Source organism: Carcharodon carcharias, chromosome 2, assembly GCF_017639515.1.
Source record: "Carcharodon carcharias isolate sCarCar2 chromosome 2, sCarCar2.pri, whole genome shotgun sequence".
In the NCBI taxonomy this organism is placed as follows: Eukaryota; Metazoa; Chordata; class Chondrichthyes; order Lamniformes; family Lamnidae; genus Carcharodon; species Carcharodon carcharias.
In genome coordinates, this window is record NC_054468.1 from 205,649,873 (window position 1) to 205,674,413 (window position 24,541).

The 24,541-nt window shown below is 42.3% G+C and overlaps 1 protein-coding gene across 9 annotated transcripts in view; it reads left to right on the forward strand.

Moving 5' to 3' along the window:
• LOC121272215 (tetratricopeptide repeat protein 7A-like) overlaps positions 1-24,541 on the forward strand; it is a 319,628-nt gene that overhangs the window by 98,206 nt on the left and 196,881 nt on the right. For all 9 annotated transcript variants that reach the window (XM_041178745.1, XM_041178766.1, XM_041178758.1 and 6 more), the window contains 2 exons: positions 595-732; positions 17,521-17,604. In XM_041178745.1, the coding sequence (XP_041034679.1) occupies positions 595-732; positions 17,521-17,604 (222 nt within the window). The remainder of the gene's footprint in view (positions 1-594; positions 733-17,520; positions 17,605-24,541) is intronic.

The window sequence follows — 24,541 nt, forward strand, 5'->3', positions numbered from 1 at the left end:
CGTGTTACACAGTTCAAAATATTACCTCCAGGCACAACCAAATGGACAAATGACAAAATGGCTAGCTTTACACTGGGGATGTTTAAAATGAAATAATATTGAAATTTCAAAAGATTTTCCTAAAGACAAAGCTGCTCCTGTTGGGAATTTTCAGGAGCTGATATTCAGTGTATTCACATAAAACTAGTCAAAGGCACAAGATGTAATTAGGCTGAATTATAGATTTTTTTTCCTCCTCCTAGCTTGTCAATTATATTGAAATTACTTGACAAAGAATTTTATGGACCATTCTATCTATAGGCAATTGGACTGAATCTAGAACTTATCAGTCCTAAGACAAGACTTCAGATCCTCAAAATTGAAGAAATCTTACCCCAACTCCTACAGTTTTAAAAAAAATCCCAGCTTGGTTTCATCCAATCACTATTCCAATCAGATTGATTTTCCCTACCTCTCGTTCCAAGTTTAGTGACGTCCTGCAGTGCAGGACTTGGCCCTTTAGCTTGTTCTCTCAACAAAAAAACTTCAGAATAGTGACAACTTATGCACTTACATCTTCTTAAAATAACTTTTATTTTTTAAACATTTGTGCAGGCAAATCGAGATGGTGTAATAAGTCGTGCGCCAGACCAGAGAGAGGACCGCAGCATCAGCTTCCAGAATGCCTCTGCCTTGTATGACCTCTTGAGCATAACTATGGGCAGAAGGGGACAGTATGAAATGCTCTCAGAAGTAAGCAATTAATTTTATTTTTGAAAAGGAGTATGAGGTGGGTGCATCAGTTGACTCAAATGCACAAATTTAGCCGCAGGTTATGCACAGATTGGAAAAAAGTTAAACATATGAATCATAAAGCAGTTAGTGTAAAATGAGGTGTCTATTGAAAATTAGTCTTCATTAGTAATTGTGAAGGAGAGTGTAATGAATTCAAGCAGATGTACAGGAACATAAATACTACAACAAAAGATACAATAATAGTGAGCAGAATGCTGATAAGAACAGTTTGGATTGGGAAAAAAATAGAACTAATTTTAGAGTGTAGCCAAATTCTCTAAGCTCAGCCTGCTTCAATTGATGATCTTCCAAGTTCCTGAATGGTTACCGAAAATAGATATGCTGCAAATAAATTTTCATTTCTAAAGTTTCACTCAGGATTTTATGGCTATATTTTCTTAATTTTCATCTACACTTTAGTTTCTCTTTATACATCAGGAAATCTTTGTTGTTGAATGAAAGTTGTCTGAGGCTGGCTTTTCTGCTTAGTTCTTAGTCCCACATATGCAGCATCTTTAGCTGCTGTTTGATATTTATTTGAAGTTTAATTTTACTTAAGTGCATGTTATGGCTCATAATCCTTCATGACTTATTTGCACTTGTTGGGAGACCAGTGTTTTGTATAAGTCACTGAAAACCTTCGTGGTTCTCAGTTGGGATTAATTTAGTTCTTAACTTCCCAGCAATCAAATCTTACTTTGTGTTTGATCATAGGTTTGTTTTAATATGGTAAACTATCCTTTTGTTGTCATTAGTTCTGGTTCAAAAGGGATAATTTTAACTTACCCATGATTGGGTGAGGCGTAAAGGTTTCCAAAATCTCAAACAAAGCCCAACCTGCCTCCAACCGACCCACTTCCAGAGTTAAAGATGCAGGACAGGGGGAAAGCAACCAATTTGTTTTGAGGATGCGGGTTGTTCATTTGGATATTATAATGAGGCTAGAAGCCTCATGATGCACCTCTGTTAGAGGTTTAATTCTGGGCGGCTGAGTTTTCCAGGCCTTAGGAAACCTGGCAGCTAAAGGGACACTAGGAAAGCTTTGTGAAAAAATGCCTTTACCTGACTGCTTGTGGACTCGGAGGAGCAGGAGCTTGCCTTCTTCCCTTTTGTAGGACCCCTTCCCCCTCCTCTCATCAATGCAGCAGTGGGTTCCTTACCTTGGCCTCGTCCAGAGTGCTCCCTGACTGATAGGCAGCCAAGCCTGTCAATCAGGCAACGAAGCTCGACAGGCAAGTTGACTTCGGGCAAGGAACATGATTGGGGCTAAAAAGATCCATGCTGTGAGTCAACTCTCCGCAACGTGTGGAGAAATCTGGGGCTTCTGACTTTGCTGACCAAACCTTTTACTCCACAGTACAAATGGGGGCCAATATCTTGATGAGTCTCCATTTTTTTTTTGTAATCTGATGGGCTAATCCTAAAGACTCATCAAATTTTTTAACCTAAACCAATTCCCGTTCTTACTTTAGGCAGGAAATCTTTTAATCAATTTTGTTTCCACAGTGTCAATTCTTACACAGCATTGAATTATTAAGTGTCTCAAAGAGAGTGATTTAAGTGGTTTCTTCGGTGTAAAGACCACAGGAAGACCAATAACCAAAGGAATGACTGAATCCATCCTTCACTGTTGCTATAATGCAGGAAATAAGCCAAGAAGCAGTTTAAGGGTCACTTTGTTCTACAGCTACTTTCTGGGTATCTATCAATCAAGTTCCACTTGGCATAATACAAATTGCTATATAGAGCAGTTCTCATACTGTTGCCAAATATTACCATCTAGAATTAGCTGGAGGGAAATAAAATGTTGGAGGATTGGTGCAGACAGTTTGAGCCCCTCTTAAATGTGTATAACTTTGATGTGTTTCTACTGTGTGTAGAGGCTGCAGAACGAAGAAACAAGTTAGATTATTGACCTAGTGGAGTCTAATTTTTTTGATCATGTACATCTTCCATTTACCATAATCTCACTCATTTGTCTTTTGTAAGGGTTTATTTTGCGAGAGGCGGAATTTAGTATTGAGTAGTTAGTACTATTTAAAAAACTAATGCAGTGGAACAGATCTGAGCTTTATGCTATGTGGAGCATTATCTGTTTGCAAGATTATGCCAACATTTTTAGATTTATGCTTGATGTGCAATTTTCCTAGAACATATCAACCTACAAACCATATCATTTGGAAAGAGAACCAGAAAGTTCAAGGTACATAATCCATCTTTTCCTAACCAAGCTCTAGCTGACAGAGATTGCAATGTTATGCCAAAATGTGGGCAGTTCTGGTCTGGATAAATACTTACTAAGACATAGATCAAGTTGGTGCAGAATTACCTGGAAAAACTCAGCAGGTCTGGCAGCATCGGCGGAGAAGAAAAGAGTTGACGTTTCGAGTCCTCATGACCCTTCAACAGAACTGAGTGAATCCAAGAAAGGGGTGAAATATAAGCTGGTTTAAGGTGTGTGTGGTGGGGGGGCCGGTTTGGGTGGGGGAAGAGAAGTGGAGGGGGTTGGTGTGGTTGTACGGACAAACAAGCAGTGATAGAAGCAGATCATCAAAAGATGTCACAGGCAACAGAACAAAAGAACACATAGGTGTTAAAGTTGATGATATTATCTAAACGAATGTGCTAATTAAGAATGGATGGTAGGGCACTCAAGGTATAGCTCTAGTGGGGGTGGGGGGAGCATAAAAGATTTAAAAATATTTAAAAATAATGGAAAAAGGCGGGAAAAGAAAAATCTATATAATTTATTGGAAAAAACAAAAGGAAGGGGGAAGAAACAGAAAGGGGGTGGGGATGGAGGAGGGAGCTCAAGACCTAAAGTTGTTGAATTCAATATTCAGTCCGGAAGGCTGTAAAGTGCCTAGTCGGAAGATAAGGTGTTGTTCCTCCAGTTTGCGTTGGGCTTCACTGGAACAATGCAGCAAGCCAAGGACGGACATATGGGCAAGAAAGCAGGGTGGAGTGTTAAAATGGCAAGCGACAGGGAGGTTTGGGTCATTCTTGCGGACAGACCGCAGGTGTTCTGCAAAGCGGTCGCCCAGTTTACGTTTGGTCTCTCCAATGTAGAGGAGACCACATTGGGAGCAACGAATGTAGTGGACTAAGTTGGGGGAAATGCAAGTGAAATGCTGCTTCACTTGAAAGGAGTGTTTGGGCCCTTGGACGGTGAGGAGAGATGAAGTGAAGGGGCAGGTGTTACATCTTTTGCGTGAGCATGGGGTGGTGCCATAGAAAGGGGTTGAGGAGTAGGGGGTGATGGAGGAGTGGACCAGGGTGTCCCCCAGTGAACGATCCCTACGGAATGCTGATAGGGGGTGAAGGGAAGATGTGTTTGGTGGTGGCATCATGCTGGAGTTGGTGGAAATGGCGGAGGATGATCCTTTGAATGCGGAGGCTGGTGGGGTGATAAGTGAGGACAAGGGGGACCCTATCATGTTTCTGGGAGGGAGGAGAAGGCGTGAGGGCGGATGCGCGGGAGATGAGCCGGACACAGTTAAGGGCCCTGTCAACGACCGTGGGTGGAAAACCTCGGTTAAGGAAGAAGGAGGACATGTCAGAGGAACTGTTTTTGAAGGTAGCATCATCGGAACAGATGCGACGGAGGCGAAGGAACTGAGAGAATGGGATGGAGTCCTTACAGGAACGGGGTGTGAGGAGCTGTAGTCGAGGTAGCTGTGGGAGTCGGTAGGTTTGTAATGGATATTGGTGGACAGTCTATCACCAGAGATTGAGACAGAGAGGTCAAGGAAGGGAAGGGAAGTGTCAGAGATGGACCACGTGAAAATGATGGAGGGGTGGAGATTGGAAGCAAAATTAATAAATTTTTCCAAGTCCCGACGAGAGCATGAAGCATCACCGAAGTAATCATCGATGTACTGGAGAAAGAGTTGTGGAAGGGGGCCAGAGTAGGACTGGAACAAGGAATGTTCCACATACCCCATAAAGAGACAGGCATAGCTGGGGCCCATGCGGGTACCCATAGCCACACCTTTTATTTGGAGGAAGTGAGAGGAGTTGAAGGAGAAATTGTTCAGTGTGAGAACAAGTTCAGCCAGACGGAGGAGAGTAGTGGTGGATGAGGATTGTTCGGGCCTCTGTTCGAGGAAGAATCTAAGGGCCCTCAGACCAGCCTGGTGGGGAATGGAGGTGTAGAGGGATTGGACATCCATGGTGAAGAGGAAGCGGTTGGGGCCAGGGAACTGGAAATTGTTGATGTGACGTAAGGTGTCAGAGGAATCACGGATGTAGGTGGGAAGGGACTGGACAAGGGGAGAGAGAAGGGAGTCAAGATAACGAGAAATGAGTTCTGTGGGGCAGGAGCAAGCTGAGACGACCAGTCTACCGGGACAGTTCTGTTTGTGGATTTTGGGTAGGAGGTAGAAGCGGGTCGTCCGAGGTTGGGCGACTATCAGGTTGGAAGCTGTGGGAGGAAGATCCCCAGAGGAGTTGAGGTCAGTGACAGTCCTGGAAACAATGGCTTGTTTCCAGGACTGTCACTGACCTCAACTCCTCTGGGGATCTTCCTCCCACAGCTTCCAACCTGATAGTCGCCCAACCTCGGACGACCCACTTCTACCTCCTACCCAAAATCCACAAACAGAACTGTCCCGGTAGACCGATCGTCTCAGCTTGCTCCTGCCCCACAGAACTCATTTCTCGTTATCTTGACTCCCTTCTCTCTCCCCTTGTCCAGTCCCTTCCCACCTACATCCGTGATTCCTCTGACACCTTACGTCACATCAACAATTTCCAGTTCCCTGGCCCCAAATGCTTCCCCTTCACCATGGACGTCCAATCCCTCTACACCTCCATCCCCCACCAGGCTGGTCTGAGGGCCCTTAGCTTCTTCCCCGAACAGAGGTCCGAACAATCCTCATCCACCACTACTCTCCTCCGTCTGGCTGAACTTGTTCTCACACTGAACAATTTCTCCTTCAACTCCTCTCACTTCCTCCAAATAAAAGGTGTGGCTATGGGTACCCGCATGGGCCCCAGCTATGCCTGTCTCTTTATGGGGTATGTGGAACATTCCTTGTTCCAGTCCTACTCCGGCCCCCTTCCACAACTCTTTCTCCAGTACATCGATGATTACTTCGGTGCTGCTTCATGCTCTCGTCGGGACTTGGAAAAATTTATTAATTTTGCTTCCAATCTCCACCCCTCCATCATTTTCACGTGGTCCATCTCTGACACTTCCCTTCCCTTCCTTGACCTCTCTGTCTCAATCTCTGGTGATAGACTGTCCACCAATATCCATTACAAACCTACCGACTCCCACAGCTACCTCGACTACAGCTCCTCACACCCCGCTTCCTGTAAGGACTCCATCCCATTCTCTCAGTTCCTTCGCCTCCGTCACATCTGTTCCGATGATGCTACCTTCAAAAACAGTTCCTGTGACATGTCCTCCTTCTTCCTTAACCGAGGTTTTCCACCCATGGTCGTTGACAGGGCCCTTAACCGTGTCCAGCCCATCTCCCGCGCATCTGCCCTCACGCCTTCTCCTCCCTCCCAGAAAAATGATAGGGTCCCCCTTTTCCTCACTTATCAGTCCACCAGCCTCCGCATTCAAAGGATCATCCTCCACCATTTCCGCCAACTCCAGCATGATGCCACCACCAAACACATCTTCCCTTCACCCCCCTATCAGCATTCCGTAGGGATCGTTCACTGGGGGACACCCTGGTCCACTCCTCCATCACCCCCTACTCCTCAACCCCCTCCTATGGCACCACCCCATGCCCACGCAAAAGATGTAACACCTGCCCCTTCACTTCATCTCTCCTCACCGTCCAAGGGCCCAAACACTCCTTTCAAGTGAAGCAGCATTTCACTTGCATTTCCCCCAACTTAGTCTACTGCATTCGTTGCTCCCAATGTGGTCTCCTCTACATTGGAGAGACCAAACGTAAACTGGGCGACCACTTTTCAGAACACCTGCGGTCTGTCCGCAAGAATGACCCAAACCTCCCTGTCGCTTGCCATTTTAACACTCCACCCTGCTCTCTTGCCCACATGTCTGTCCTTGGCTTGCTGCATTGTTCCAGTGAAGCCCAACGCAAACTGGAGGAACAACACCTCATCTTCCGACTAGGCACTTTACAGCCTTCCGGACTGAATATTAAATTCAACAACTTTAGGTCTTGAGCTCCCTCCTCCATCCCCACCCCCTTTCTGTTTCTTCCCCCTTCCTTTTGTTTTTTCCAATAAATTATATAGATTTTTCTTTTCCCACCTATTTCCATTATTTTTAAATATTTTTAAATCTTTTATGCTCCCCCCACCCCCAATAGAGCTATACCTTGAGTGCCCTACCATCCATTCTTAATTAGCACATTTATTTAGATAATATCACCAACTTTAACACCTATGTGTTCTTTTGTTCTGTTGCCTGTGACATCTTTTGATGATCTGCTTCAATCACTGCTTGTTTGTCCCTACAACCACACCAACCCCCTCCACTACTTCCCCCCCACACATCTTAAACCAGCTTATATTTCACCCCTTTCTTGGATTCACTCAGCTCTGTTGAAGGGTCATGAGGACTCGAAACGTCAACTCTTTTCTTCTCCGCCGATGCTGCCAGACCTGCTGAGTTTTTCCAGGTAATTCTGTTTTTGTTTTGGATTTCCAGCATCCGCAGTTTTTTTGTTTTTATCAAGTTGGTGCAGACTCAGTTCACTTAATGGGCAGAATTTTACGGCCCTGTTTTGGCGGGGACGGGGCCATAAAATGCGGCAAGACATTCTAAACCTCATTGGCTTCAGCGGAAACATAAAATCCTGCTGCTGTAAAATTTCACCCAATATCTTTATAACCAGCAGGAGGCAATAGGACATGACTGTTTCATCTTTCATAATGCCTCGCATCTTTTCCTCTTGTGATTCTTGTATAACTGATTTTCTGTAAACCTGTTATTTAAAAGCAAGTCTTAGTAAAAACAGAGATGTATAGAGTGAAAATCATTTCCCAATGCAGTTTCTCCTTGTGGTAAAATATCTTGTTTCAAACTTAAATTTGGTCTAGTATCGGTCTGTTGCATTCCTCAGAAGGATGTATTCCAGATATTTGAGCACATCAGGCAGTTTCTTAGGAGCCAACATCACAGATTCACAGAATTTTAACTCAGAACAGGCCATTCGGCCCATCATGTCTGTACCAGCTCTCCAAATGAGCATCATGACCTAGTGCCATTGCCCTGCCTTTTCCCTGTATCCCTGCACATTGTTTCTATTCAAATAATCTTCTAATGCCCTCTTCGATGCCTCGATTGAACCCACCTCCACCACACTTCCAGGCAGTGCGTTCCAGACCCGAACATTGTGTGAAAAAGTTTTTTCTCACATCATATTTGCTTCTTTTGCAAATCACTTTAAAATTGTGCCCTCTTGTTCTTGATGCTTTTACAAGTGGAAACAGCCTCTCCCTTTCTACTCTGTCCAGCTCCCTCATGATTTTGAATATCTCTGTCGAATCTCCTCTTAGCCGCCTTCTCTCCAAGGAGAACAGTCCCAACCTCTCCAACCTATCTTTTAACCGAAGTTTCATGTCCCTGGAACTATTTTTGTAAGCCTCTTCTGCACTCTGTCCATTGTGTTTACATCCTTCCTATAATGAGGCGCCCAGTACTGTAAACAATACTCCTGCTGAGGTCCAATGAGTGTCTTATATAAATTTAGCATGACCTCCTTGTTCTTGTACTCTATGCTCCTATTAATAAAAGCCAGGATACTATATGCTTTATTAACTGCTTTCTGCACCTGTCCTGCCACCTTCAATGATCTATGCACTTGTGCACCTAGGTCTTTCTGCTCCTGCACCCCCTTCAAAATTTCTCCCCTTATTTTATATTGTCTGTCCATATTCTTCCTACCAAAATGCATCACCTCACACATCTCCACATTGAACTTCAACTGCCACCTATCTGCCCACTCCACCAACTTGTCTATGTCCTTTTGAAGTTCCACACCATCCTCCTCGCAGTTTACAAAACTCCCAAGCTTCATATCATCCACAAACTTTGAAATTGTTCTCTGCACACCAAGATCTAGTTCATTAATATATATCAGAACATGTGTGAGAGTTTCCTCAATTGCCAGTAAACTTTAGCGGCCCAGAAAGCTGATTTTCCAAACCTGGTTTATTAAGTTTTTAATTATCATTTGTCCTTCATTGCTTGGTACAGTCATGCCATAACAAGACATCTAGTTGACAGTTAAGCTGTCAAACATGTAGTACATCTTCAAAGCAATCCCTTGTTAGCCACATGTTAACAGGAACTAATCTCCTGAATCTGTTTGGGGGGCGGTGGGATTGGGGATAGTTGGGGCTGAAAACATGCCATTTTAATAAAGAATCATGTGTTGATTTTGAAAGTCTGTTTGTAAGCGAGCAAAAATAAAATAATGTATATTCATTAAACAGCTATTGAAAATGTGTTAATTTCTAACACTTTAAGGACCATCACACCTCTACATTAGCCAAATTACATAAATTACACAGAAATGACAGCTCGCTTACAAACAGAAGTAGGCCATTTGGACCAGCTGGTCCATGTGGTGTTATGTTTCACATGAGATTCCTCCCACCCTAATTTATCTAACCCAATCTGCTTACCCTTCTATTCCTTCCTCCCTTATGTACTTAGCTAGCTTCCCTCCCTATAAATGCTGTCAGGCCAATTACCTTTTTCCTGGAGCTGGCACCTCTCTAGAGCTTGCAGGGTTCTCAAGGGCTTCCAGCCTCATAATTGACTGTCTGTTTCCTTTTGTGCCTCTGTTAAACTTGGAAGTGAGCGGATTAGGATCTAGTTTGAGATTTACAAAAATTTTACATCTCTCTTGTCCTCAACTCTTAAGCTTCCACTTAAGTGTCTCTATGCTACTTATCTCAACTACTCCATGGGCAGAATCTTCTGGTTGGTGTGCGGGGGTGAGCCCCACACGCCGATGCGTGAAATGACTCGCGGTGATATCGGGCATGCGTCCAGACATCACCGTGCGTCATTCTCATCTTCCGTTTGGCGGGCGCGCACCGGGGTTGGCTGTGCGCCAGCCGAACTGTCAGAGGCCTGTTAAGGCCATTAATAGCCTAATTAAAGCAATTGTCAGGGCTGCCCGCCCAACCTTAAGGTTGGCGGGCAGGCGAAGAGCTGAGGCGGCCTCCGCATTTCTCATGAAACATCATCCACGGGCAGGATGAAGTTTCTTGAAGGGTTTATAGCTTAAATAAAATTTATTAAAATTCATAACCATGTCCCAGCTGATGTGACACTGTCACATGAGAGGATATGTCTGAATAATTTTTTAAAAAAATATTGAACATCTTTTGCACTGAACTTAATCTCCCTGAGGCACGGAGCTGCCTCAGGGAGATTTCAGCGCTCTTTGCCGTGCATGCGCGAAAGAGCGCAGGCCCCGACTCTTTCTCCCTCCCCCTGCCCGCAACAGGTAGCGCTGAGCGCTTCCGGGTGCGCGTCATGCTGGGTGGGCCTTAATTGGCTTGCCTACATAAAATGGTGGCGTGCAACCAATCGCAGATGGCGATCACCTCCGCGCCTGCCTGCGCCGCTCCTGATCGGCTCGCCCGACGGGGAGAAAATTCTCCCCCGTGTGATAGCAAGGTTCACGTTGTCAGCACACTCTCTGGGTAAAGAAGTTTCTCCAGAATTCTTTAGTTGATTTATTTGTGGCTAGCTTAGATTTATGACCCACATCTGTGGAGCGGGAAACAATGTTAGTGTTTCAGGTCAATGATCGATCTAAAATGTTTGCTTTTCTCTCCACATCTGACCTGCTGAGTATTTCCAGCGGTTTCTGTTTTCATTCAGATTTCCAACCTTGGCAGCATTTTGCTTTTGTGTTGTTATGACCCCTAATCTTGAACTCCATCACATGTGGAAACGTCTCTATGTCTACCCTAACACTTTGTAATTTTAAATAACTCTATCAGGTCACCCCCTTCTCTTTTCCGGCGCAAAGAACCCCTACCTGTTTCAGTATTTCCTAATAGTTTAAACAGTACTTCCCAAGTGTTCTCCCGATTTGACCCCATTTTAATGCCTCAGACTTCGTGTGATCCCAGAATAAAAATTTGGGGGAGAGTTGTTAAAATGGGGAGTGGTAGGCTTCAGTTGTTGAGCTGGAGTGGAAGGGGATGGTGGGGTGCAGGGAGGGTTTAGTTCTTGACGGGAGGCTGAGGTGTGGGGGGAGCGGGATGTGGGTGGGTGATGGGGGAATTGAGTGTGGGGGGATTTGAAAAAGGCAACGTAGCTCCAAAAAAAACCAAACACCTACCTATTCACAGGCATTTCTTTTTGCAGCAGCAGCAATTGAGCCTCAGAAAGTAATCAATTAAGTTATCCACCTGCAAAAAATAAATGTAAGCATTTGAAGGGGCCTCATAGCTGTCAGAAATCAGTCTCCATGGCAGCCGTTGTTCATGACGCACAGTTTGGGAAGCCCTAGGTTATAACCTCTGAATTCTGGTGTTATTTGCCTTGTATATTTTGATCAACTATTAATTTGGCCACCAAGTTTACATTTATCAATTGTTTTTGAATTGTGTGGGGGGCAGCAAACATGAATTTCTACTAATAAAAAGCAACAACTCTACAACACTGGAAAGCTGAAAACGCTCAGCGAGTCAAGTGGCAAATGCAAGAAATGGCTCTGAAGAAGGGGCCCAACCTGAAACAACAACCTATCTTCTCTTCACATTTGCAGACTTACCTGCAATGTGTTTCTAGCATGTTTGCGAATTTATATTGTCCTTCAGTTATTACCTCATTTCTTGATAGGAGTGAGGGAAGAATTGAATGAAAACATAAATGATTTTTGGTGCGACAAGGAGATATGATTTCAATTCCATTGCTCACATGGAGCTTATTGTCATGCATATATCTGTTGACTCAGAATCTGAACTGTGGTCCATGTAACCATACAGCATTAGGACGAAGGGTAGGTGGAATGATTGTCACAGCAGCCTCGTGAAGTTCATTTGGAAGGAAGGGGATTGAACCAACAGGACTTCTGGAGATTGAAGAAATATAGAGTTTACGACGGCCTTGCTGGTGGAAATTGCTGGAAAACTCAAGCTGAGTTGTAAGATTTTTGATAGGCACTGAAAGTTTAGGCCTGATGTGGCAGGGAAAAGTGGGCTTTTGGACTTGTTTGTGTAATGCTGCACATCTGCCAGAAGTGTAGCACGCAGTGAAATGAGTAGTAAGATATATACCAATTGCATTAGTTAATTAATGCAAAAATACCTTTTCTTTAGTTTGGTGTATTGGTTACCAGTTAAGTAAAGTTTGGTCTATGTTGATTTTAGTTCATTTGTTACAGTAAAAGTCTCAAAATGTGAACTCTTATCCTTCAGTTATTCCCATCAGTTGCTGGGAAATTCATCTCTTTTTAAAAGTTATTGGCCTCTACAGGAATTGTAATAACAATTAATTCTTTAATCTTGTACCCTAGTTATAAAATCCAAATTTCTTTTTTCTGTTTGCTTTTAATTGCTTCACCTGCTCTTGCATTTTCAGAGAATTATGTGGTTTAGTCCCTAGACCCGAAAGGTCCCTGGTTCAATCTCCCATTTGTGCTGAAATAGCTGGTCAGAGCTAAGATAATGATGAGGGTGCTACAATTTTTCTTTGACTACCTGACCTTGCTGGGTGAAAATAAGCCTGGGTTCATAATCCTGGTCACTGTCTCTTGACCTCTACATGAAGCGGAGACGTGTTTAATTATTATACGCTTGCAGTTGAAAAGCCTGATGACATACCTACACTGTATATACTTATATATTCATGTAAAAGTTCAATTTTTGAGACCAGTTTTTTTGGCCAAATGTCCTGGGGTGCCTTACATGGGTAATGTTTTAGAGGGGTTGACGTGTGCTTGATTTGGGCCCAAAAGACCATTGCAATGAAATGAAGTAAAAACCAACAATGTTAAAGAATTCTTATAAATTCTCTAACATTTATTTATTTTATGAGTTACAAACTATATACATTTCATCCAACATAATATAAATATATACCATTGCGAAATAACTACAAATTTCACCTTGAAATCCTTTGAAATTAAGCTGATCATCACCTGAGTCACCAAACGGTTCATTCCAGTAGTTTGGTTGTATAACATCATCATATGTATCCTCCTTGTCTCCATCATTCTGTTGGTTACCAGGGGTAGAATTTAACCCTTGTCGGGCGGACTCAGCAGGGGTGGGCAGGGGCAGTTGGGAAGCTGACCATTGCCTACGATAGGGGCCGGAAGGCGATTTCATGCTGGCGGGCCTGTGCAGGCGGAGGGAGAGGGTGAGCAGGGCGAGCACGAACTTTGCACATGCGCGTGAGTGCACAGTTGAGAATCTCCCTGAGGCACAGAACTGCCTCAGGGCGATGAAGAGTTGTTAAAAAAAATTAAGAAAATAAAAATGTAATAAAACATGTCCCCTCAGTGACTCTGTCACGTGAACAGGGACATGTTATTAACTACATTTTAAAACTTGTATTTTATTTTTATTTGCTTTAGGAAACCTCATCCCACCCATAGATGAGGATTCCTAAAAAGTGCAAAGGCTGCTTGGCCTTTTTGCCTGCCTGCCAAATGTAAGGTTGGGCAACGAAAAATTTCTTTCAATAACCGTGTTAATGTCCCGTACAGGCCTTTTAATTGTTGGTGGCTGCGCTACCGACTCTGGCGCGTGCCCGCCGACCGAAATATCATGTGACCGTGCGTTGACTTTGGGACACTCGCCCGACGTCAACTCGCATCATTTTACGCTCGAGCAGGTTGGGTACATGCCTGCCCGCCGGACTAAAACTTTTTGCCTCAGGTTGCAGTTGATGATGTTTGCAGTCAACTGGGAGGTACACAATTGAGAGGTGGGGCTGTTGTCAGTTTGTAGGATGTGGAGTGTGTTCTAATTGGGACTGTGGGATTTCAGACAAGTACATGCGGAATTTTTGATGTCCTGTGTCAACGGGAGCGCCTCATTCGCTGTCAGCTGGTGATGTTCTTTGGGGCGGATATTTTCCACACACACATCAGGAGGTTCAATACATGCTAGGACAGAAAACCACTTGAGCTGTGTTGGTCTCAACATCCTAGAAATAATCCTCATGGCTTCCTGGAGATGGATATCTACCATGATTGTGTGGCAGCTCCCGAACCAGGTTGAGCAGCAGTACTCTGCTGTTGGCTAGACCAAGAGTAAAGCAGTGTATAGAATATTGGTTCTGCTGCCCCAAGTGGTATCCAGCAGTTTCTGCATAAGATTCACTGTCGTCTTGACCTTTGGCTCCAATGTCCTGGAGGCATTGCCATGCACAGTCAAGAATGATGCCAAGACATTTTGGCATTGGGTTGCGGGTGAGCGGTGAGCCACAGAATTAGAGATGAAGTTCCTTTGAGTTGTTCAGATGAAAGGCTGAAACCACAATCTTGGTAGTGTTTGTCAAAGTCTTCATTTTTTGAAGTAGGTTTCCAGAGAACATAGATCTTCAGTGAGTGTTTCGCAGTGTCCTGAATATCTTTAGTCTGGGAAACCAGGGCCAAGTCATCATCATATGTGAAGAGCTGTGACTTTGTGGGAGGGAGGTCAATGTCAGGACCTGCTCAGTTGCAGCCTGTGTGAAAACCTGCATGTTGTGGAGACATTGCTACTCCCAGGGTGGGACTCGGTCTGTTTAACAAGAGCGTTTCAGACCTTGTAGGTTACTGAGAGCAGGACAATGGGCTATAGTTGTGTGCGTCGTTGAGTGGCTTTCCTGGTTTGGCCATTATCTTGGATTTGTGCCAGATGTTTGGAATAGTGCCTGTTCTGTGGATGTTGGTAAACAGCTTTCCTAGCCACTTCCATATGTTTGGATGTTCTTCAGGAATTCTGGGTAAATCGCATTGATTCCTGCTGCTTTGCCTGACTTGGTTGCTGTCAAGGTGCTGTCTACTTCCTCTTGTGGTTAAGGGCTTGTCTGCTCTGGGACAGTCTTGAGAAACTGCACCAGGACTGTTTTCTACTGTCTGCTCATCTTCCCGGCTGGCCAGTATCTTTGAGTTAATGATACTCAAAACTCAAGTATCATAAATAAGTGAATATTACCTTTTTGCTGATGGTTTTAACTCATTCTGCCACTTTTCTCTTCAGGTGTGGCCCCTTGCTCGGTATACCTCAGCTGGCGCATTTATTCTTTGGCATCTTTTCTAGTTGTTGGGAATCTTTTTCCAGCCCCTAATTATTTTCTGTGAAACATTAAACCAGGGGTCAAAATAACTTTTTCCAAGGGCTCTTTTTGAGAAGGAAAGCTACCTAGCTTGAGGGCTTCTTTTTGATTGTCTGGGCTACTTTATTGTCTTTGGTAACTTCTTTTTCATTTTCACTAATAACTTTATTAGGTGATGCCAATTTAAACTCAGCAAGCTCCCACAAGCAAAAAATTGAAAATGACCAGATATTCCATTTTTGGGATGTTGCTCCTTGGTGAGGAGGAGGGAAACAAACTTGGAGGGAACTTGGCAATGCCACTATCCTTTCATCTATATTTAATCCTAGCTCTGGTTTATGGGAGAGATACTCCCCTTTCCCTCTGCCAGCTTGAAGGATATTACATGGAATAATATTTGAACAGTCTTAAATCCAATTCTCATTGAGCTTTGCCAGGTTTACAAATATAGTCCCAGATTGCCAACCTCAATCCGACAGGCCAAGTGAATGGCTGGTGTACAAAATGGAAAGATCACATTGTGCCAATAGATAGTCATCTTCGTTTGGGTCAGGGTAGCCCCTACTCCACTTACCTAAATATTTGTTTATTGATGGATAGGTTTTCCTGTCTTTGGCCCATTCTACGGATTTTCCATGACCACAGAAAGCATTAGCATTATAGACATTTTTTTAGTGGCTATTAAAGCATTGGCAAAATGCTGTGAAACAGACTTGAGTATTTCAGAAGTAATTGAAGCAACATCTTTGGCACAGTGTTGTAGCATCCCAGACGACTTCCGCCTTGTCTGCCACACTGCATCCCAGAACCTCACAACCTGCTCTATTGACGTCTTAGTGTCTTCTTCTGCTATTGAGAAGAGAAGCTTCCAAAATGGAATGCTGCACCTTCCAAGGGAGTTATTTGGCTAGTGATGGGAAGAGAAGCTAACCCCACGCCATCTACCCTAACCTGCTTTTGAACAGGTGACACAGAAATGAAGCGTTCCCCCGAGAAGAAATCTGAAGGCTGAAGCAGCTGGGCCCAGTTCTCCTAATAAGCTGTCTGCCCCAGGTAGGTTGGGGTAGCAAAATTCCTATCATCATGAGTCCCTCACCTCTAAGTGCCAGACCTGAATGTTGTAATTAGCCATGACACCCTGTGCACAACTTACACACAAGATCAGAATTACCTGGAAAAACTCAGCAGGTCTGGCAGCATCGGCGGAGAAGAAAAGAGCAACATCAATTATTTTCTTCTCCGCTGATGCTGCCAGACCTGCTGAGTTTTCCCAGGTAATTCTGTTTTTGTTTTGGATTTCCAGCATCCGCAGTTTTTTGTTTTTATTTTTTACACACAAGATCGACTGGCCTATTAAATCAAAATTGAAGTTGATGGAACCAAGGTAGTTTTATAAGTGGAAAAAATTGCATGGAGCTACATGTAACATGGTGAAAACATAACCTGACCAATCTGTACTCTGTGCCTCATTACTGGGTTTCCTGCAGCCTGCTCCATCTGATCATCCGGCAGCTGGTCAAAGCAATTGATGACGCTGCAGCTGAAAGTCTCCTGCATGGTGGCAGTGGGACTGGCTAAAGTAACTGCATCTCGATGTCTAATCCCAGGTTCCCTCCCACCATTGTTGCTCCTCCAATCATAGATTCTGTCTCTGGAGGGGTAGCAAGAGCAGAAGGGAGGGAACCTGCTACTGGAGGAGCTGCAATTGGTGGGAAGATGGTTTCTCCTGTCCTCCTCTGGTAACCAAAGCTTTTGTTCCTTCCTGGGATGTCAGGTTACCCCCAGCACCTTGGCTTGGGGGTAGCCTGCACCTGTGAACAAAGACAATGAGCGTTGGGAGGCCATGGGCAAAACCATGGATGAGTCTGATCCTGCCCTCATCTGCCGATCACACATGCAGTTTCCAGCAAGGGTCACTGAATAGTGATCATGAACAGATAACTTGTCTAATTTAATTAACCCCCTGAACAAGAGTCATTGAGGGCAGTTTTGTGGCTTTAGGTTCATATGGAGCGTGAACACCAGCATGGGCCAGTACAGTCAAATAGCCTGCTTCTGTGCTGTATTTGCTAAGTAATTTAGCCTAGCTCCAATTCTACATTCACAATTTCCTAATCTAGCATGTAAAGGAGAGTTTGAGAGAACTCCCACTAGATGGCATAATTATAATGTGAAACAAAGAGTGACCTTTACATTGCTGAACTAACACAAATTTAGTGTCCGATTAGCAAGTATTGTGAGAAATACTCTGAAGATTTGATAATGTATATTGGTCAAATAGGATGCATATTCTTAAACAAAAAGAAAAATTGCTTGCAAAACACAGCAGGTCTGACAGCATCTGTGGAGAGAAGGACAGAGTTAACCTTTCAAGTCCAGATGACTCTTCTTCGGAACTAAAGAGTAGATATAGTATTCTATATATTCTATATAGTCATAGTATTCTTGTTAATCCACTTAGTTTAATGGTTTATTTACCAAACATACATCTCATATTGAAATGTTTCTTTTCTCAGTGTTTGGAGAGAGGGATGAAGTTTGCATTCGATGAATTCCACCTGTGGTATCAGTTAGCACTTTCACTGGTAGCTTGTGGCAAGGTAAGATCTCTAATTGCCATGCTGTTGTCATTGTATTGATGCAACATTGGGACATTAAATGTGGCCATAGTAGATTTCTTAATATATTTCTCAGAAATTCTTTTCTGAAGGACTTTTGTCATCCTGGAGTATTTTTTTGTGTATTTGAAGTTAAAGAACAATTCTTTGATCAAGTTATAATTTCTCTCATTTTCTCTTTCAAATTGGCGCGTGCACATTTCACCGTGTGCAAACACACAAAATTTGCATATTGGCTAACCAGGGACTAGTTTTTAATTTTAGTACAGGAAGTTGGGAATTAACATTGCTCTTCCTGATGAAATCTTGGAAACTGTAGCAGAAAATTACTTTCTTTAACCCTTCCAAACTGTCCAAAGCTGTCCTATAAAAACAGCGCCTTTTAACCATCAAAGCTGTATTTTAAGTCATAACAATTTATGTAAACCAGTGCACAATGGATGCCTAATTTAACAAATGAAGCCACTGAAAGTAACTCACCTTCGGTACCATACATTATTGGTACACTATATTTCCATATTATTGTTGGTATTTATGTATGTGTTAGTTACATAATGTATAACATATGACACAAACATTTTTATTACTGCCCTATATATTTAGGGCGTTAGTGGACTAATGGGTGTACATGATGCTATTAGTATCAGTTGCTGTAGTGTAGTGCCCTGTCTACACATTTGTTGATCTGTACATGATGTTATTGTGTGTAGTAAGCCTCTTGTGGCTTACTCAGAATTCCATTACAGGCGTGATTTAGTTTTTGTGTGCAAAAGATCTTACTGGTGATTGTTAATTTGAATCATCTTGTTTGACTTGAAATAGTATTTCAGACTTACCTTCACGACATTCAGCATTGTCTTATATAGCTGTAAGATCACTTCTCTGTCACATCCTTTCTAAAGAGCAGAGTTTCGCCAGTCTTTCCTTATATCTCAGACCTCTGATACTCACAAAGTCAGTCTTTATTACAATTCATCTACTCTGTACAGCATTTGCCATGCTCATGGGATTGCATAGTGATGAGACTTCAAAATAATTTGTAAATATTCTTTGATGAGTTGGATTTTATGCTATTTTAAAGGAAGTGAGTAATGGGATGGAGGAAAGGTCCATGTGGTTGCTGAAAGGATTTGGAAAGAAGTTTGTGAGAGAATTGCTTGGAGACCGTCAGGGATTTCTTTTTAGTTTCCAGAAAATATGTTTTCTTCACCTACTTTGGATGGGAGTCCCTCGCAAATACATCTGTGCATATAACACATTTAAATTATTACAGTACAATAACTGAAGTGGAGTGGCGGACAACTCTTCTTCCATTTAACATCCCTGTAATGCTGACAACATTGTTAGAGCTGCTAATGTCAGTGTCCTATAACTTGTGTGGTAAGTTTTAATAAGATAGAGGAAAAGTGAAGACTTTTTGTAAGTAAATTTTTAAAATCATAGAATGAGCAACTGCAGTACTCCAATTTGTTTTTAAAATTGCTTAAATTATGCAAAAATGCATTCTCGTTTCCTCCGAACAATTTTCCTGAACTCTGGTGACCCATTTTTATACATTGCTTCTCTGAGCATATGTTACACCAAGGACCCAGTGTTTGACAGACTGCCCAGATGGATTAATTGCACACCGCAATAGGACATTTATATGGACATTTGCCTGGAGATTGCTAATGTTGCTTGGCTCAGACTGCTCATGCATTTTTTCTAGATTTAAACTATTGGTGTACAATAGGATTACAAGGATAAAAGGAAGCTGGTGTTTGCTTTCAGTAATAAACTTTCATATCTGTGCAAATTGATTTAACTACGGATATTGTTCAATTGATGGCAAACATAGAAGCTGAGGGTGGGAGGGAAGGAAGAGGAGAGGCAAAGAAGAGGAGGGAGGGAAAGAGTGAGGGACGGTGGGAGGGATTGAAGGAAGGAATCCCACATTTGCCTCATGGGGGAGAAAAATCTCTTTTGCTTGCTGAGCTAATGTGAGATTCCTTCCTTCGCTTTCTCCTTCCCTCCCTCTTCCCCCCCCTCCTCTCCCTTGCCTCCCCTCTTCCTTCCTTTCCTCCCATCCTCAGCTTCTTTCCAGAAGTATCCCTTTGAGAATCTGTAATGTGTTAAAGGCAGAAGATGGACAACTTAGCTACAAGTTTTATTTCAAATAATAGAACCTTACACTAACTTGATCCAAATTGTGTATTTGATGTAATGATTTATTTTTGGCAGAAGATTAACTTTTTATTTTGCAGTGACAGCATAAACTGGCATTTTAAAACCCTACTTTTATGATTTGATAAAACAATTCTGAATCAACAGCATGTAAAAATTTTGTGTGTTCTCAGCAAGGTTTAAGTTTTGATTTGACTGTAATAATTAAGGTCATCCTTTTCAGTGGTTTCCCTGGTAAGACATCCTGTAACAAGAGAAGGAGAGGAAGAAAAATGAATTGCCAATCTCTCAGTACTAAACACTGAGACAACAGAGACCTCCTGCAATTATAAAATAGCTTTAAAAGACGGAGGAGAGAGATATTAATTGCTGGACAGTTTTAGTGAGGAATTGTTGTTGCAAAAGTCCTGTCAGTCATTTTAAAAAATGCCACGTAGGTTTCTGCTTTAGTTTTGTGATTATCCATGCAGTCTGTCAAACACTGGGTCCTTGGTGTAACATATGTTCAGAGAAGCAATGTATAAAAATGGGTCACCAGAGTTCAGTAAAATTGTTCGGAGGAAACCAGAATGCTTTTTGGCATAATTTAAGCAATTTTAAAAACAAATTGGAGTACTGCAGTTGCTCATTCTATGATTTAAAAAATGTACTTACAAAAAGTCTTCACTTTTCCTATATCTTATTAAAACTTACCACACAAGTTATAGGACACTGACATTAGTACAGAAATCTGTCCCAGTTCGTTCTTGTTACAGAATTACAATTGCGGTTTTAAAAAAAAATTATTTCTTTTGGACTGCACCGACATTCAATACAGTGAAATTCACTTGCTGTGTCCTGTCTGATTCCTGCTTCATAATGCTTGTCCTTTTTTTTACCACTGTTGCTTATTTTCCAATAGATCCAATTCAATTTTTAAAAAAATCTGATTTTCCTACATTTGCTTCCTACCTACTGTTACTATTTTTATTTATTTTACTCTGTTTCTAACAACATCTTTATGTATTATTTTTTGGCTGCATGGATGTATTTGCCTGTGGTTTCTCCCCAAGTTAGCAGTGAGGTAGAAATTGCCAGACTACCTGCAGTAACTGATTGCAACAAGGTTTTTTTTTGATGGAATTGCAATATGGTTTTATTGTCACAGAAAATCATTTCCTCAAGACTGAAGTCTGGCCCTGGTCATTTTATCTGTTAAAGAATGGGAAGAGAAAGAAGGGAACATGTTAAACTGAAATGAGTGAGATGGGGAAGTAGGGATTGCATTAAACTGAAGAGGGCAGTGAGGGAAAGGGAAGGGACAGAGAGAGGAAGGGGAGGAGTCATGCTAAATTGATGAAAGAAGCATGTTAAACTGAAAGGGTGGAGAAGGGAAAGGTGGGTGTACTAAACTGAAGGGAAAAAGGTGCCATGAACTGAAAGGAACAGTAGAAATCCACTGTTAAATAAATCTAGCTAAATGAGCATCAGGTGAGAACAGGATGGAGTTAGCTATGGCTGAATAACTTGTCAGTACAGTGTCTAGCCTTGACATGAAGAATAGCCACTTGAGTGAGCAAATGAAAGGCTGTTTCTAGCAACAGTTGAATTATATCTGAGCAATAGCTGATGCCTTCAAAAGGAGAAAATTGGGACTAATGGGTAACTTGTATTCCCTTTCCTGACATACAACACAATTGATTATATAGTGTTACCAAACTTTTCATAAAAGCGTCAAGAAACATTGAATACAATTTCTTCTTTGTTGCACTCTGATTCACTATGGAAATACAGAAAGTTGACTTTTATTTGTAAATGATGGAAAGTGAAATGGAAAATGCATTCTCATCAGGAGGAAATCCAGTTGATTGTTTGAGTTTGTTAAATTTGATCAGCTACTGGAATAAATTATTAATAATTTCAGGTCTGTTTTATTTATTGAATCTACCTAACCAACCCATTGAAATTTATAAACTTTGTTTGAGGGCTGTGCATGCTGCGCATGTGCAGTTGTATGCTGAGGGTAGACCCAGGTTAGTGGCCACCATCTTTATAGGGGGCAGTGTGCAGCAGAGTGTACATGTAGCTGCCATCTTTATAGGGGGCAGTGTGCAGCAGAGCATACATGCAGCTGCCATCTTTATAGGGGGTAGTGTGCAGCAGAGCTCACTCGTAGCTGCCATCTTTATAGGGGTTAATGTGCGGCAGAGCACATGCACAGCCGCTATCTTTATAGGGGGCAAAGTTCAGCAAGACTCATTCACGGTCATCACACATTGGTAGCAGGAGGACAGAATTTTGTGAATTTATAATCTGGACAGACAATAATGAATTTTGGAAACTTCTTTTACAGGGGGTTAGAAGGGAAGGATTTGCAGACAGGAAAGTTAAATCTTTTTCTTGGGGGATATTTTACTGCAGTCACGTTGGCCAGTGTTTCTAAGCTCTGTCTCACTATCCCAGTAATGTAAGTGGATTGTAGCTGGCTGTGAGTGTTAGACTATATCTCATCTCCTCATCCTTCCCCCTTCTGCCACTCTAGAATAAAAGGGACAGTGGCAATGTAGATTTGGGTTTGGCTGAACAACGGGAATGGAGGGTAGTAGTTATTGGATGTTTTATGGGCTGCAGGAAGATTTGTAGTGGAGTTCCCCAGCAGTTAGTGTTAGGATCCTTGCTTTTCCTGATATATATTAATGACCTAGACCTTGGTGTACAGGGCACAATGTCAAAGTTTGCAGGTGATGCGAAACTTGTAGGAATTGTGAACCATGAGAATGATAGTGTAGAACTCCAAAAGGATATAGATAAGTTGGTGGAATGGGCAGACAGGTGGCAAATGAAGTTTAGTGCAGAGAAGTGTGTGATGATTAATTTTGGTAGGAAGAACATGGAGAGATAATATAAAATAAAAGATACAACTCGGGTCAAGGAACAGAGGGACCTGGGTGTATATGTACATAAATCATTGAAGGTGGCAGGAGAGTTTGAGAGAGCAGTTAATAAAGTATACAGTATCCTGGGCTTTATTAATAGGGGCAGAGAGTACAAGAGCAGGGAAGTTACATTGAATTTATATAAGTCACTAGTTGGCCTCAGTTGGAGTATTGCATCCAGTTCTGGGCACGGCATTTTAGGAAGGATATGAAGGTATTAGAGAGGGTGCAGAAGGAGTTCACGAGAATGACTCCTTGGATGAGGAACTTCAGTTACGAAGATGGATTGGAGAAGTTAGGACTGCTTTCCTTAGAGGAAAGAAGGTTGAGAGTCAATTTGATAGAAGCATTCAAAATCATGAGGAAACTGGACAGGCTAGATGGGGAGATACTGTTCTCACTCCTGAAAGGACTGACAACAAGAGGGCACAGATTTAAAGCAATTAGCAAAAGAAACAAAAGTAATATGAGGAGAAACTGTTTTATAAAGCAAGTTGTTAGAGCTTGGAATGCACTGTCTGAGAGTGTGGTGGAGGCAGGTTCAATTGAAGCATTCAAAAGGGAATTAGAATGTTATCTGAAAGTGAAGAATGTGCAGGGTTACGGGGAGAAGGCAAGGGTTTAGTACTAGGGGCGTTGCTCATTTGAAGAGCTGGTGCAGGCATATGGGCCAAATGGCCTCTTTCTGTACCATAACAATTTTGTGATTCTGGGTTCCAGACTGCAGGCTCCAACAGTGATGTCATTGGATTTCCATACATGCGTGAACCAGTGCGCATGCATGTGAATATTGGCAGCCATTATGCGTGGCCATATTGCATTGGCAGGAGACAGTATTGTTTGAACAGTTAAAGATATTTAATCCAAAAAAGTGAACTAGGATTGCATGCTGGCTTGAAGTATTAGCATACTGCTAATTGTGTAACCATGACAATGTTTATAAGCACATTTACCAAAATGACCAGCAACTTTATTTTACCCAGTGAACGTTTGTCCTCAAATAATAGCTTTCTACTTTGACTAGCAGCCAAGAGACTGGGCTGAAAATGCCTGCTGAACGCTGACCTAATTTCTGTCCTGACTTGTTATGAATTAATGATATTAGCTCTGTGGTAGTTTAAAGATGACTGTGCACTTTGGGTCTTGCCACATAATGAATTGCCCAGAAGTTTGCCATCAACAGCTGCAGTTGATTAGCCTTCGTACAGAAACAGTTAATAGGTAATTAAGTAAATATTGGGGAATTAAGCAAAAATACTATTCATTATTTTCCATAATTATCAATATACAGTGATTTTTCCTGATTATAGAATTTCACTGTACAGAGTTTATCATTCTTGTGTCTCCCCTATGAAAGAACTACCCTTTTCCAAAACCTATTTACAGTTTTCTTTTCAAATATTTATCCACTTTTGAAACATGCTATCATGGACACTGCTTCCATAGTTGTATGGCATTTCATGTACTAACTATTCTGCATGATAACCTTTCTCCTACTCTCTCTCCCTTCATTCTTTTAGTAATCACTATAAATGCATGACGCTGCCTAGTACTCAGCAGTGGAGAAGTGCTGTCTGGAGCCCAGGTGTAGGTCTGGATAGGCCTAGATTTTTCTGCTCCAAGTTATTTGTTCTTTACAGCATCAAATGGACTGAAGTCTTTCCCCATAGGAGACCCAATTACTCTGAGCACAATGCAATTTCTGGTCGGTGGGATCAGCGATAGAGGAAAGACAAGCAATTAATTTAAATATTTTGGAAGCATGCAGGATGTTGATGCATGTCATACCAGTATGACGTTGTGGCCAAGGTTACTCAGTCATAATAAATATCCAGCAGGTT